Source organism: Nannospalax galili, unplaced genomic scaffold (assembly GCF_000622305.1).
Source record: "Nannospalax galili isolate Female #2095 unplaced genomic scaffold, S.galili_v1.0 scaffold139, whole genome shotgun sequence".
Lineage (NCBI taxonomy): Eukaryota > Metazoa > Chordata > Mammalia > Rodentia > Spalacidae > Nannospalax > Nannospalax galili.
Genome location: NW_008345884.1, coordinates 6,900,788 through 6,916,926, shown reverse-complemented (window position 1 = coordinate 6,916,926; position 16,139 = coordinate 6,900,788). Strand labels below are relative to the sequence as shown.

At 39.6% G+C, this 16,139-nt stretch overlaps 1 protein-coding gene across 1 annotated transcript in view; it reads left to right on the top strand.

Moving 5' to 3' along the window:
• Oxct1 (3-oxoacid CoA-transferase 1) overlaps window positions 1-16,139 on the top strand; it is a 170,414-nt gene that overhangs the window by 37,826 nt on the left and 116,449 nt on the right. The window contains exons 6-7 of the mRNA XM_008842101.3: window positions 4,240-4,346; window positions 7,161-7,221. Coding sequence (XP_008840323.1) covers window positions 4,240-4,346; window positions 7,161-7,221 — 168 coding nt within the window. The remainder of the gene's footprint in view (window positions 1-4,239; window positions 4,347-7,160; window positions 7,222-16,139) is intronic.

Sequence of the window (16,139 nt, the reverse complement as noted above, 5' to 3'; positions counted from 1 at the left end):
CAGAGAGCCAGGATGAGCCGTCCATAGAAAAGATTCTAATAAATTCAGAAGAAAAAAAAAAAAATAGTTAACTGACTTTATGAAAGGCTAAACAAATGTAAGAACATTTTACCATTGATGAGTATGCTCTTTAGAAAACAGAAAACTGTGTATGCTGTTTAATTCCCATACTCAGGTTCTTCCTAACAGACCAACTGAATAATGGAATAGAGAGTTCGTATTATCACTTATATTTTGCATCTTAGACATGTGAGCTCTTCATTGACTAGACTGTGTTTATTAAACAGCTGGGTTGGATGGGGTCCCTTTAGAGTGAGCAACTTTACTCATGTATAGACAACAGTAGAAATCTAGATAGTATTTGAAATCTAGATAGTTTGAGATACTCAGATATGAAATAATTTGAAAAAATTATTCAGGACAGTATGTTATAGCTGAGTTTTAAAATACCTTCCCATTCTCCTTGTCCAGATGGCTCAGGAAAGGTAACTGCTAGTGGGCTGAGGTGTAACGCACCAGTGCTGAGCCTGTGTCTCTTGGGAGTGAGTGTAGTGAAAGAAGGAATATCTTGCCACTTTTGTGTATCCAGTCCAGATGGCTCAGGAAAGGTAACTGCTAGTGGGCTGAGGTGTAACGCACCAGTACTGAGCCTGTGTCTCTTGGGAGTGAGTGTAGTGAAAGAAGGGATATCTTGCCACTTTTGTGTATCCAGTCATACTGGCTCTTCCTGTTCTGTGTGTCCAGTGATGCTGGCTCTGCTCTTCCTGTTCTGTGTGTCCAGTGATGCTGGCTCTGCTCTTCCTGTTCTGTGTGTCCAGTGATGCTGGCTCTGCTCTTCCTGTTCTGTGTGTCCAGTGATGCTGGCTCTGCTCTTCCTGTTCTGTGTGTCCAGTGATGCTGGCTCTGCTCTTCCTGTTCTGTGTGTCCAGTGATGCTGGCTCTGCTCTTCCTGTTCTGTGTGTCCAGTGATGCTGGCTCTGCTCTTCCTGTTCTGTGTGTCCAGTGATGCTGGCTCTGCTCTTCCTGTTCTGTGTGTCCAGTGATGCTGGCTCTGCTCTTCCTGTTCTGTGTGTCCAGTGATGCTGGCTCTGCTCTTCCTGTTCTGTGTGTCCAGTGATGCTGGCTCTGCTCTTCCTGTTCTGTGTGTCCAGTGATGCTGGCTCTGCTCCTCCTGTTCTGTGTGTCCAGTGATGCTGGCTCTGCTCTTCCTGTTCTGTGTGTCCAGTGATACTGGCTCTGCTCCTCCTGTTCTGTGTGTCCAGTGATACTGGCTCTGCTCCTCCTGTTCTGTGTGTCAAGTGATGCTGGCTCTGCTCCTCTTGTTCTGTGTGTCCAGTGATGCTGGCTCTGCTCCTCCTGTTCAGGAGAGACAAGGGGGTCACTGAACATGCTTGTTCAGTGGTTGTTGCCAGCCATGCCCTCCATCTGGAGCTTTACCTTTCTGCTGAGAGTGACCTATACTGATTCAGACCTTTTATTAGCATAATTTTCATATTCAGTCTTGCTTTTCCCTTACTGCCTAGTTAGGTTACAAAAGCTTCTTGATAAAGTAAAAAGGAAAAAAAAAACCTAGGAACCTAATTATGGAAGTGAATCTTAGTAGCATATGATAAAAGTGCCCAGAAAAATTGGATTAACACGTTGATAGCTTGTTAGAAATCGAAACATTAACACACCCAAGAAAATATGAAAAAACCAGAATCTTTCCTGGCTTTCATTTATGCCTGAAGCCAGGTGCATGAATCTAGTTAGCTTTGTAGTTTTATGGAAACACTCCTTTTCTGTCTGTCTCCCTCCCTCTCTGCCTACTTCCATCAGTCTCTACCCTGTATCTCTCTACTGTGTCTGTCGATGGAAAGAAGCAAATGGAGACTTTTGAGTATGAGTCTGTGTGTGTGATGTGATCTAAGATACATCTTGTAAAGATCGCTGTGGCTGCTGGGTAGTGATTTTTATGGTTTTGTTGTTTTCTGGGGGGCCAAGAGCAGAAGCAGCTAGAGAGGAAAGGAGTCCGTGTATCAATCCTGGTGGGAATGAGCAGTGGCTTAGACAAGGTGGTAAAGTAGAATGTGTGGAATCAGGACAAATGTTGCTAGTGGTGCCTCAACACATGACATGTGAAACAGGAGTTAAACTTACTGAGATGGGCAAGGCATGGAGTAATCAAAGAGCTCTGTCTACTGGGGAAGAGGTGCATGTAAGAAGTCCAGGAGACTCAAGAGGAGGTGCTTGGTGACTCCCTATCAAGAGAGGATTTACAGGATGGGAACTTTGGAGGCTTCATATGTGAACATTTAAACCCTCGGCATTAGATATGCAGATAGTGGTCACCACTTTGACATTAAATGTCAGAAGAGGAGGAAGAGCAGGACAGTAAAATGGAAAGGTATGCCCAGAAGGCCAATAGGGAAAGCCAGGGGGAGCCTGATGATTTGAAAGATAAGGAGGGAACAATTGGATCAGAGTGTGAAGAGACAGAACAAGGACTGGAATTGAGCATTGAATTTGCAGAAACGGAGGTCACTGGCAAAGCTGATTGGACTGGATTGGATTCAAGAAAGATCCTAAAGGTGAAGTAGAGACCTAAATGTGCTGTTTGAGGTATGAATAGTAGTTAGCTTGACAAAAGTAATTCGTTCCCTTATTTGAAGTTTAGAGGAGGTATTTCTCAGTAACAGCTGGTGTGTAGACATTAGGGAGTTATCCAATTGGAATATAAACGAAAAGCCAGTTTCTTGACTTTGCCCTATGTTAGAAACTATTTCCATTTTCTACCTCAACCAGCATCGTTGGTAGAGTTTTGCTTGCTTGCTCTTATTTCTTTGGTTTGTTTTATTTTGGAGTTTTTATGCTGTAGTCCAAGTTGTCCTGAACCTCATTCTGTAGCCCAGGCTGCCCTTGATCTCTCAGCATCCTCTTGGCTTGGCCTCCCAAGTGCTGGGATTACATGCATGTGCCACCACACTTGGCTCATCATTGATGTTTGCAGTGAGGATTTTTGAAATATATAACCATCATATATAAAATAATTTTGTATGTTGGTATGATTTTAAAAATACCTCATATATTTTCATACAGGTAAAATCAGTGATTTTTCTAAGTTCATTATTTTCTAGCAAGAAACTGGGATAATTCCTTTACAGAAGCTTTTCTTTAGGAAACAACTTCTGTTTTAAATCATAGCTTAAAAAATAACGCTGGGGACAGAGAGCATGCTAACATGCACGAGGAGACCCTGGCTTCAATTCCCAGCATGTCAAAAACAAAAACAAAAACAAAACAAAACGAAGCAAAAAGTAAATGTATCCAAACTTTCAGTCAAAGCCTTCTACAAAAACTCATGCAGTTTGTTTTCCACAAGGGGGCGCAATGGGAATGTAATTGGAGTTTTGCCTTCACAGGGCTTATCTGTGCCTGCATCCAGTCCTCAGTGGGGTTATTTCATTCTTTCCAGAGAAGAATCTCCAAGGGAAAACAAAGGGAGAAACCTGTCAGAGGAGACTTGTTTTCCATTCTTCCCCCAAATTCATAGAATTAAAGGTAGCAAGCATAAAATCAGTAGCATTGTGTTAGATCAGTACAGACAGAAGAGATGTAATGAATTAACATGCCGCTTTCATAGTAGCAAAGAAATCATGAAGTTCTTGTGAATAAACCTAAAAAACTATACAGAGCTTTTATAGGGGGAATAGTTATCAAAGAAGGTAAATGAAGCCTTCAATAAAAGGAGGCCTATACTGTGTTCATCAGGAAGATAAGCTAGTTCTTTCCTAACTAGTTTATGAATTCTGTGATTCTTCTCAGTTAAGATCTCAACAGTAACCGTAGATCACAGGTTAATGGGGAAATGGGTAGGCTATTTCATGTAATGCACATTGTTTATTTTTCTGAGGTGGAAGGAAAGAGGGACTCTTTTCTCTGTCTCACATGTAACCACAGTACAAGAACAGCAAAATGAATATTAGTGCAGTCTCTCCCTTAGGCTGTGGAAACATGAGTTCTTCACAGACAGCAGACTTGCTCTCATTGCTGGGCCTGCACATTCTGTACTTTGGCTCCCCCTGACCATTTTGAGAAATCCTTACGCTACTTAAGAAGTCTCTTGAGATTCCTCTCTCTCTGAGAAAGCCTCCCTCACTAAGCTTAAGTTTCTAGTGTCTGCCTCCTCAGAGCACAGTGCATATCGCAATCAAACAAGTCCTGCTCAAACACCTGACAGTACCTCTTTGTTTCTTGCAGGTGAGGGAGTTTAATGGGCAGCACTTTATTTTAGAGGAAGCGATCACTGGGGATTTTGCTTTGGTGAAAGCCTGGAAAGCAGACCGAGCAGGAAACGTGATCTTCAGGTAATGTCATATTTAAAAAAAACAGTAATATAGGCTTTCCAGTCTGTGCCTTGCATGCTGAGCCCTCCCCCTAACCTCCTGCTATATATTCAAATGGCTGGGTTGTAGCTTACTGGGTAGAGAGCTTGCTTCATATGCCTTGGCCCTGGGTTCCATTCCCAGCATCACCAAAAAAGAAGAAAAAAAATTAATATGATATGTGTAAACAACTGTGTTTTCTAAATTATGATTGCACAAAAGGATAGTACAATGATTTTGTTCTCTGACTGACCACTCCTTTAAAATGGCTTAGTTATACACACCTGTGTGTACCCATGTGTACAGAAATGCATGTAGTACCAGGTGATCTTCATGCTATACAGATCTGTTTCTATTAATAGATGCCTATGTTGTTTGTACTGCTTGTTAAATAATTGAATATAGGGCTGTGGATGTAGTGGAATTGGTAGAGTGCTTGTCTAGCATTTACCAAGCCTTGGGTTTCATTCCCAATAATGCATAAACTGGGCATGGTAGTACACACTAGAAATCCCAGCACTTGGGAGATGGAATTAGGACGATCAGAAGTTCAAGGTCAAACGTACTACATTGTGAGTTTGAGGATAGCCTGAGATACATGAGACCCTGTCTCAAAAAAAAAAGGACCTGTATGCCCTAGTACCTAGCCACAGTTATTTTTTCCATGTTCATATTTTAGTTGTGAAGACAAACATGACAAGATATAATTTTAATATTGCTAATTTTGTACGTTGTTTTTTTTTTTAATATTTTATTTATTTTTATTTTATGGGTATGAGTGTGTTGCCTGCATGTCAGTAAGTGCAGTGCCCATGGAGGTCAGAAGAGGGTATCGGATCCTGTGGAAGTGGACTTATGGATGGTTGTAGCTGCCGTGTAGGTGCTGGGAATTGAATCTGGGTTGCAGCCAGTGCTCTTAATTTCTGAGCCATCTCTCCAGGCCCTTGTACATTGTTTTAAAATTGTCAAAGTTGATATTTTGAAAAAAAATGCTAATGCTAATTTGGCTCCGTTCTTTTCTTCTGCTGTTGAAGTCTCCCAGGAAAGGCTTACAAGGTTCTGTCTAGAAAGCTGATTATCTTTCCTAATGCTGAATTTTCATTCTCATTATATGGATAGCCACAGGCTTAGTTGATTTTAACATCTTTTGATTATCCTCTGCATACTAAACTCTTAAGTAATTATAAGTATTTAGTGTCTTGAATTTATAGATTAGATAGTTACGTTTTGAAAATTGGACCACTTGTGACCATGCAGAGGAGATGATCCCCATGGCCTCTTAGGTTACAGAAATCATTTTCTGCTTCATAATTTTGTTATTTTCTGCTGTTAATGAATAATTTTTATTCTTTGCAAATAACAGTTTTTGTCTTCAACCACAGTAAATCTCATATTTTTGTTTATTTCTGAAGAATATGATATTGATGCTCTAATTTTTTGAAACTCAGCTGTGTTTTTGAAGGATAGCTACTTTTGGCAATTATAGGGAGACATCTTACATTATCACTGTTTTATTTGACTGTTATTGTCATTTGCATAGTTTAGATGCTTTATAAAAAAGATGAATGAAATTATATTAAAAATGGCAATGAATTATTTAAAATATTTCTGAGACTTTATCTTGTGTTCCTTTGTCTGGCCCTGGCATCTAAAGATTTTACTTGGGCCATTTTAAGGTTGACTTTATGCTTGTGGTTACTGAGCTTCCGTGTGAAATGAAAGCAAGTCAAGTAAGTGGTTTTCGATTCTTAGGATGCTGCCCTCACCTTCAGCTGGTCAGCTGCTCCAGACATCTTCTTAGGCCATTGCTAACGTGGAGCTCTGGACTCCTCACCTCTGGCCACTCTGCCTTTTCTGCTTTAAAAAAAATGTTTTCTAGCGGGCGTGGTGGTGCATGCCTTTAATCCCAGTATTTGGGAGGCCGAGGCAGGCAGATCTCTGTGAGTTCAAGGCCAGCCTGGTCTACATAGTGAGTTCTAGGACAGCTGGAGCTACAGGGAGACCCTGTCTCAAAAAGACTAAAAAAAAAAAAAGAAAGAAAAAGAAAATGTTTTCTTTATTATTTTTATTTTATGCTTGAATGTTTGTAAGTACACCTGTGTCATATAGTGCCCACTGGAGGTTAGAAGATGGTTTTGGAGCCCCTGGGACTGGAGTTACAGATGGTTGTTAGCTGCCATGTGGGTATTGGGAACTGGACGCTCTTCCTCTACAACAGCATCCAGAGCTCTTAACACAGAGCCACCTCCAGCTTCTTCCTTTCTCTTTTTTTTTTGTTTTGTTTGTTCTTCCTTTTATTACATTTTGTGGTTCAAGGGATGAAGCCCAGGTCTTGGTATATAGCAAGTAAGCATTCTGCCACTGAGCTAGATACCTAATTCTTTCTACTGTCTACAATATATATATATTTTTTTTACTGTCTAAAATATTTTAATCACAGTGAGTTTCTTGGTGAAATATTTAACTATGGAAACAAAGTTCAATCCCAGTTAGAAGATTAAGGAGAATTTATTTCAGATAAATATGTATTAATACTCCTTATATTCTTCTGTGTAAAAACTATTGATTGAACATGAAAAGTAGTCCTTTCTTCCACCCCTTATAAAAACCATACAAACTGAGTGAAATGGCTGTGATAGTTATAAATTTTCGATAGTGTAAAAGCATGCATTCCTTGTAAAACGATTTGTGGATTCTTAGTAGAAACTCTTTTAATCCACATTTTTAAAGTTAAAATAGCTGGCTTCTTATTTTTCACCTTTCTCCATTCTCTTATGTCCTCTATGTCTAATGTAGGAAAAGTGCAAGAAACTTCAACTTGCCAATGTGCAAAGCTGCAGGAACCACGGTGGTAGAGGTAAGAAAAGAGGCTTTTCTGAAGTTATATTGTGAATTATTTAAAACTTGATGCTATGAATTAGTTAAAAATCTTGATAGTCTGCTGGACAGCATTTTTTGTGTTACATATAGAGAGATTCTCATGCAATCTAAATGCTGGTGAAATGACAGCTTTCTGGTCAACTGCAGGCTCACTAGGATGCTGTGCTGTCTTTGGTAATGTAGCCAGCTTATTAAAGTCATTTGGTCTTTGAATAAAATAGGGTGAAAATCCTCAGTTGAATTGATATTCAGTATGTGTTGCCTAATGACAAGATACTGTCTGAGAAATACATTGAGAAATGATCTTGCCACTGTACAAACATAGACTGGACTTACGTAAACTAAGGCAGTTATATGACTTACCCATATAATCTTATGGGATCACTGTAGTTAACATATGTTACTGACCAAAATGCTGTTATGTGGTGCATGACTGTATATGGAATTCTAGGAAAGTAAGAAATTATTCTGCTGGGAGTTGACTGCCTTACTGAGGTTGATACTGAGGATTCTTTAATGGGGAGGGTTGTACAAATAATTTCTGTAATGTGTCTACTTAGAGTAGTTGAATTCAGGCACTGACTGACATCTTTGGGCATCTTGTGTTTGGGAGAGGTTTGGACAGTTCCAGAGTCTTTTTAGAGTTAAGGATCTGTGATGGAAGTAGGTGCTTAATCCAGCTCCCTGCCTTTTGGGATATACATATTTGAACTCCAAAGCAGACTTCAAATCCTCAATTTGGCTTTAAGAATCACTTTGGAACCAAATGTTCATAGAATTTTGAGGTAGTCTTCCTCTGGGAAGATTTAGTAGGAACTCACTTTGAGATCTGTATGTGTGAATACATGTTCCTAATTTTTCACCTGATGGTCATGTTGTGTGAAGTGTTTGATTCACAGTTGGCTAAGATGTTACTTCGTGGAGACTCTTCGTGGGTATCTTTTGAAATAGGTGAATGTTAGAGTTCTGTTCCTTTCATAGGAAGTGAAGTATGGTATTTCCACAGTGCTGGGAATGTGGTACTTTCCATCTAGTCAATGGCTTTAGTGTTTTTTGTGCATTAATAATGGATCATGTGGTTTACCCTGTGTAGCTTGTTTCTTCCTTATTGAACTAGTCCATGCCATACATCTGTAGCATTATCGATGAAAGGCCTACTATGTAGCTTAAAATAATGCTAGCTTAATAAAGCATTAATTTTATATACTTCTACAAATCTACTAGAAACTGGCATTTCTTTGTGTAGAGGGATATATATATATATATATATCCTGGGTCAAGTTCTATTTTAATTTTTGTCCTATTATAATCTGGTTCTTTTCAGCTACGTTTATTTCTTATAGGAGCAAAAAACAACTTCCTGGTGTCTACGAGACTTTATAGGTAGAAAGAAGTCTCTTTGGATGTAAGGGGAGAGAAAATTCTTAAACTGAGCCTGCAGATAAAATAAAGGCTGTCCCTCCCTGTTCCAGAACAGAATTTTCTACCCCATCATAGCATTCTATTCTGGCAGGTCCAGAACCACATTAGGATCCCGTTATACAGTGCTGCGGGCAGCCACTCCTAATTGACGACACTGCCTAATAGGTTATCCACTAGCACTATATGACTTTTAAAATTTACATTAATTATAGATTAAATACAGAATAAACTCAGTTTCTCAGTCACATTCAAGGGCTCCCTAGCATCTTGTGCCTGGTAACTCCTATGTTTACGTATGTTATGATCATCATAGGAAAATTTCTTGAATGGAGTTGAATGAAAAGAATCATGATGAAATCCACATATCACTGTAGTTTAGGAATTTAAGCAGAACAGCTTACAGCAATAAGATTATTGATTGTAAGCCCACCTTTGCACGTTTATATAGAAGGGTCCACATGGACATAGATTAAATTTGAAGAGCTAGGTTCTCCAAAGGGGAAAATAATTTGAAATCGGGGTAGTGCCTAGGTTGTTCATTTTCTGATGTGCAGTTCTGTTGTAACTTTGTGATGTGTGTATTATTCTGAGTCTGGTAAGACCTGTAGAGCTGTGCCCTCGCATTGTGCTCTGTGTTCAACGTAGTCTGTCTTCAGATCATTATGATCCTTTTCTTCAAGCCCCTGTTGCTCTGTTTTATAGTAGTTCTAGCAGAATGGATACTTGTGAATTCATCACATGTGGTATTTGAAAAAATCTTGAAAGATCAATTACATATTCTGCATGCTAAATGTTGACAATTATGATAATCAAGAATTTATTATGTGTCAGTCATTGCTGATTCCTTTTAAAAATTATTTTTATTTTACTTAGAGTGTTTACCTGCATATATGTGGGTACCCCTGGATGTGTAATGCCCACAGAAGCCTCAAGAAGATGTCAGATCCCCTGCAACTGGAGCTATGGATAGTTGTTGGCTGCTGTGTGGGTGCTGGGAAGAGCAGCCAGTGCTCTTAACCTCTAGCCCCCCACTGCTGATTCTTTATGTGTATTGTTTTAAATTTTCTCAATAGCCCTATGAGATAGGAACCACAATTATTCTTATTTTACAAATGAAGACTTTTAGGTTCAGAGAGAATAAATTATATACCCAAGGTTGCATAGCAAGGTAGAACCACAATAGAATGATAGCATTTGCTCTTTTTTTATTATTTGAAATACTTCTATTATTTTGTAAATACTTCAAATCACCCTCAATGGATGAAGTTTCCAATTTTTGAACCTCTAGGAGTGTAGACCATTTCATGCAATTGGAATTAAGCAACTATGTGGGGGTTTTTGTTTCTTTGTTTATTCAGTCTATTTCCAGCCTTCTTTACCACCTGTACCATCTAGCTTGAAGATGGCTTTGAGAAAAATGTCCTTCTCTGGGTAGAACCCTGTGGATTCACTCAGTGTTTCTCTTGGGTTCTGTTCGTTTTCCTGAGTGACTCTTTGATCTATATAGTTTGTCACAAATTTTCTCAAATCTGGTGACTGGATGTTTACTCTAATACTGCATACAGTATCTTTTGTTTGTTTTATTGAGACGGGGTCTCCCTGTAGCCACAACTGGCCTGGAACTCACCATGTAGACCAAGTTGATCATGATTTCACAGAGATCTGCCTACCTCTGCCTCCTGAGTCCTGGGATTAAAGGCAAGTGCCACATGTCCAGCTTGCATGCAGTATGTTAAGCGATGAGAACTATTGCAGCGGTAGATCCTACATTTTAGGTAGCAAAGACTTTACTGTGTCTTTTCTCATACAGGTGAGGAAATAAAGGTGTTTTCAGTGGCAGAATCTGGGTTACACACTATTTCTGGGAGCTCATTACAATACTTTTCCCTCCACAGTGCCTCTCAATGCCGTATCTCTTCAACCTTTCACCTAGCTTAAACTCAAATTTTTTCTAAGGATCACAGAGGTATAAGTATCTAAATATTAATGATTCCCTTAGATATCTTAAATTTCATTAGGGCTTTTATCCTGAGTTGTAAAGAAGCATATAAGCTACCGCTTGTTATTTTTTTAATTCTTTTTAATTAAATTTTTTTTTTTGAGACAGTGCCTTAACTATATGTATAGTCCAAACTGTCTTTGAACTCAAAATCTTCCAAGTGCTGGAATTAGAGGTGTGCACCACTGTATCTGGCTCAATTATGTGGTAATTAATTTATGATAAATGCTTTATATCAAGAAATAGATCAGAATGTTTATTTCAAATGAATAAGCAAAAATCACATTGCCTTTAATATAAATTGTTTTTAGACTGTATAAATAACATTGTTTGCAATTTTGGATGTATTTTCTCATTCTGATGCATTCTAAATGTCTTTATAAGATATAAAAGCAAAGAAGTGACCAGTGATTTTTTTTTTTTTTTTTTTTGTTAAGCAAAACTAATATGATTATCACACTTAAAATCAGCAGTCACCAAGTACTTCTCCAAAAAGTTGGGTCATAGTCAGTGCTGGCTGTTTCTATTCCTGTGAAGGCATAGGGTAGTTATTTGAGAGAAAAATAAGACAAGTAGGTATATATGTTGGCATACAAGCAGTCTTAATTCTGGACCTCCCTGTGAGTGGGTGAAGTCTTCCCTGATAAAACTTCACAAGTTAGTGAGCAAAACCAGCCATGGATGACTCCTCGTTGTCTTGCTGCATGTGCATGGTGAGGGGCAACCAGGGCTGTTGTGTCTCCTAGGCTGGTTCGTGTCAATCTTTAAATTCCCTGTCAGACTCTGCCAGTCTCCTGCATGCACAGCTGTCAGTCCTAGCTTTCTTTGGGAGATGGCCTATCTCTAGATCATCTTTTGTTTCTTGAAAGAGCTTAACATAGAAAACCTAAGGGAGGATTGGGTGTGCTTCCCTCAGGAGACTGTTGATAATACTCTCTTCTGCAAGCAGCCTGGCATGCACGTGCTGTCAGAAAAGGTCATCTGACTCAGCCACCGAAGGGTGCCTATGCCTCCTGTGACCAAAATAACTTGCTGGTTTGGTTTTCTTTGTGCTGTCAGGTTTGTGCTGAAGTTGATGGTATAAAACAGAGATTTACACAATGCCCTTTCAACTATTTTAGACAATTCCAGCTTCTAGTTAGAATAAGTATATTCATTATTGCAACTTAAATAAAATTGTTTCTATTATATAGTATTTATATTATATTGATACAGTTCCCTATGAAGGAATTGTTTGTATCATGTGATATTTGATGCACAAAACCATGTGAACCATCTAATTAAAGATTAGAGCCTGCCTCCTCCCCAGAGGTAACCATTATCAGAAAATTTGTGATTTTTTATTTTGGGGTGGGGGTCTTTTTGAGACAGAGTCTCCCTGTAGCTCCACCTGGCCTGGAATTCACTTTGTAGACCAGTTTGTCCTCCAATTCACAGAGATCTGCCTGCCTCTGCCACTCAAGTGCTGGGACTAAAGGCATGCACCACCATGCCCAGCATGATTTGTTTTTTTAGACCTACCCCCTTTTATGTTCTGTGTCATAAAGAGATATGAACAAATGGAAAATATTTCCTAAGTTTATATTCAAATATTTCTTTTTGTTATAAGAACAAAGCTTTGGAAACTGTGACTTCTAGTTTTGGTATGCCTACCTGACAAATACCATCTCTCACTAGAGCTTTAACTTGAGGAAAAGATTAGGGGGGCATCTGCCATGCTGCTGAGCTGACATGTGTTGTGTCTGGTGAGTGAGTAAGGAAAGGTGAAGACTGCAGTGTAAATGACATTGCACAATTATGTTTAAGATGTTTATTTTCCAGGAGCTCTATGAATGTATATAACTGTAAGTAGGAGAACTTAATGCACCCTCCTGAGCCCAGCACTCATCTGTAGTGACTATCAACCTGCCACAATTTTGCATCCCCAGCTCTTCTTCACCTTCACCCATATTATCTTGGAACAAGTGCCAGATATTATGTTTCTGTGATGTTTTAGGATGAGTTCACTACTTCTCAGTTCTAGTAAGATCAGCACTTCTCTAGGTTCTGCACATGCATCAGTGGAACAGGGAGAGCTCTCTGTCTACATGGAGCATTCCTTCTGATGGTCCAGACAGTCAATAGGTAGAATAAATAAGTGGAATGGATAGTATATTAACTGCTGTTAAAGAAGAAAAGACTAAAAGGACATGAAATGTCAAGGAAAGAAGGAATTCTTGAGGAAGGTGGTCTATGAAAAGTTTCATTGAGATGATTACTCAGTAAAGAACTCAAGAAAATGAAGAAGCTAGATTTTCAGTTTACCAAGGAGGGCAAGGCAGGACCAGCAGGTGCAGAATTGTAAGGAAAGTTCCTTATGGGTTTGCACAAAAAGGATGGAAGATTCTCTTTTCTTTAGGGCAAGGGTGGTGGGTGATGGAGTCTACATGAGGTAACTTTCTTGAGAGGGTAATGACAGTATCTTTTTCTGAGCTATGTGAAATACAGGTTTTATTTTAGGGCTTTTTGTTTGTTTTTTGTTTTTCTTGTCTTTTTGAGACAGGGTCTCCCTATAGCCCCAGCTGTCCTAGAACTCACTATGTAGACCAGGCTGGCCTTGAACTCACAGAGATCTGCCTGCCTCTGCCTCCCAAGTACTGGGATTAAAGGGCATTTTATAATAGCTCCCAAGAAATGATTAGACCTTATTTTGGTTTACATGTGAATTGGCCCCTAAAATTTCATATCCTGGAAGTTGGTCTCCAGCTTGATAATTTTGAAGGCTAATGGAACCCTTAAGATTTTGGGCTTAGTGGAAGGGAAGTAGGTCATGAGAACATTTTCCTTAAGAGGGATCAACACTGGTTTCCTGGGGAGAATTAATTTATAGAGAATGAATTGTTATAAAACAAGGCCATCTTCTTGCTTTTTCTCCATGTTGCATTGTAGTTCAGGAGACCCTCAGCAGAGGTAGTACTGATGGGGCTGCCTGGTCTTGGACTTTCAGTCCCCAAACTGTGAACGAAATAATGTTTTCTGTATAATGTACACAGCCACAATATTTTGTTATAGTAACACACAGCAGAAAGATTCCTAAATCTGACATTAAGACTCTGAGATGAATGAAGAATATGATTTTGAGACCGGAGCCTCTTGAGATATATGACTCTCTGGTTCTGTTTGGAGAACTTTGTATTGGTAATCCTCTTGAACTGTCTTAGCTGAAGTGATTAGACTTGTTATTTCTCTTTACAATAGAATGTGGGAATGTTTCACTAAATTTTCCCCTCCCTGCTGGGAGATACACCCTCACTCAGGGTCTCATGGTCCTGATGCGGATTGACAAAACTGACATAATACATTCTATTTGCGTTTTGCATAGTTTATATGACATCTGGGAAAGGGGGTGACTTACAAAGACAGTTCCAAAAATGGCAACTACCCCATTCACAGTGGTGCTGCAAAGTCCACACCCAAGCAAATCCTGTGGCTTCCCAGCAGCCACACAAAATGGTGAAAGACCAGCCTTGTGGTTTTTCCAGCTGATATATCCATAGCCCATCCCTTTAATGGGTGTGACTCCTTCTGCACAGCATGGGAAGGAGGTGAGACCATGGCTTGTTGTTAGAGGAACTTCTGGGTCACATTCCACCCCTTCCTCTGGCTCTTACAAACTTTTCTGCCACTGCTTCCTCAGGGGTCCCTGAGCCTGGAGGGGGTGACAGATTCAGGGCGATCTCTTTTGTATCGTGGCTAGATATTGACCTCTTGGGCCTCCCCATCATTCATCTTCAAGACGTGGCTGCTTATCTATCTCAGTGGGGTCTCCCCTTCTATAAAGACATAGGGAAGGAAGTAGACACATCTAAACGAACATGGCTGTAAATACAAATGCCTAGAAGATATCCCAGTAGATGTATCATATTTATTAAACAGTATATTTGCAATGGCTTCCCTGCTGGGGTCTATAGCCTTCCCTCACGCAGGGGATTGGCCTGGTCTACCGCACCAGATGTGTGTTCCACTCCTAGGAGTGGGCCTTCTCCAGTTAGAAATTTGTCAGTTGTACGTATGTTAGTTGAGCCATTACTGCACTAGCAGGCATTGCTTGGCATGTCTATAATGTGCAGGACGTGGGGTCCATTGTTGAGCAGAATCATAGGGGATCCTTTTTCCCCACCCATCTGCATAGTGCCTTCTGGCACTATGAAAGCCATCCATCTAGTGGCGTGGTGTTTTCAGCTTAGTCTTGGCTCCATCTCTCGTCCTTTGCTCACATCATGCAGTGTCTTCAGCAACATGGCCTTACCTACCTTTCTAGTGTACAAGCAATGTTAGTGGCAATAGCCTTGATTAATCTGAGGACCTCTAGGATCTCTCTGGCCAACAGCTCATAAGGGAGACAACCCACCCCTGGTACTGTAGATTTTTCTTTTTTAATTTTTTTAAATAAATAATTTATTGAGAATTTCATAGATGCATATAAGGTGTTTTGATCAAATCCATGCCCACTCCTTCCCCTCCAACACCTCCCATTTTTATTCTCAAAAAATTAACTAAAGAAGCATTTGTAAAAGGTTTAATGTGGTTAAGATACTTTGCCAAAATTCTGGCAAAACAACAATAAAAAAAAGACAAATTATTGGAGTATCTTAGTTTGATTCTCTATTGCTGTGATTAAAAACACTGACCAAAATCAACTTGAAGAGGAAAGGGTTTATTTGGATTACAGCAAAGTCCATCATCAAGCAAAGCTAAGGCAAGTACTCATAGCAAAACCTTGGAGGGGTCTTTTTACCCTAACTGCCTAGCCAATTTCTACCTCCTATTCTTATCACACCATCCTCTGAAGAGATTACCTAAATTGCCAGTAGGGAATCAGGATGTAGACAGCTCTGGCTTCTTCCATGCTGAACAGGGATGCGGGTGAGGCAATTGGGGTACCCCTTCAGTGGGTCTATCCAAAAGACTTCCAAATTGCATAAGTCTTATCTCTAGAGGGGAAAGAAAGTCCTTGAATCGTGAATAGGAGATGTGAAGGAGAAGTAAAAGCAAGACTAAATAGCATTACAAGTTCTAGACAGGGAACTAGAAAAAAATCAGAGCAGGTCAATTTTCAAATGTTGATATGAGAGTCCATTGGAATTTCTTGACAAGGGCTTCCAAAAGCATGCCTCTATTGGGTTCCTAATTTTCTTTTGTCTTCCAAGGCTGGACTCTAGAGTGATGGATTCAGGATTTGCTTTCAGGTATTTTGATAGCTGTTGGAGTGGTTAGAATCAGTGTCAGTTCCCTCTCAAAGGCTTCTAGATAGGGGGAGCAAACATATTTAACCATCATTTTAGAACAATATCTGGTTGTCTCCCTTAGCTACAGGTGGGCACTACAGTATTGGAGACCAAGATTTGAAGTCTTACATCTGAGCAGCACTTTCTGGTTAGGAACAAAATCATCAATGAGAAATAATTGCCTAACTTTTTATATAGACTTAAACC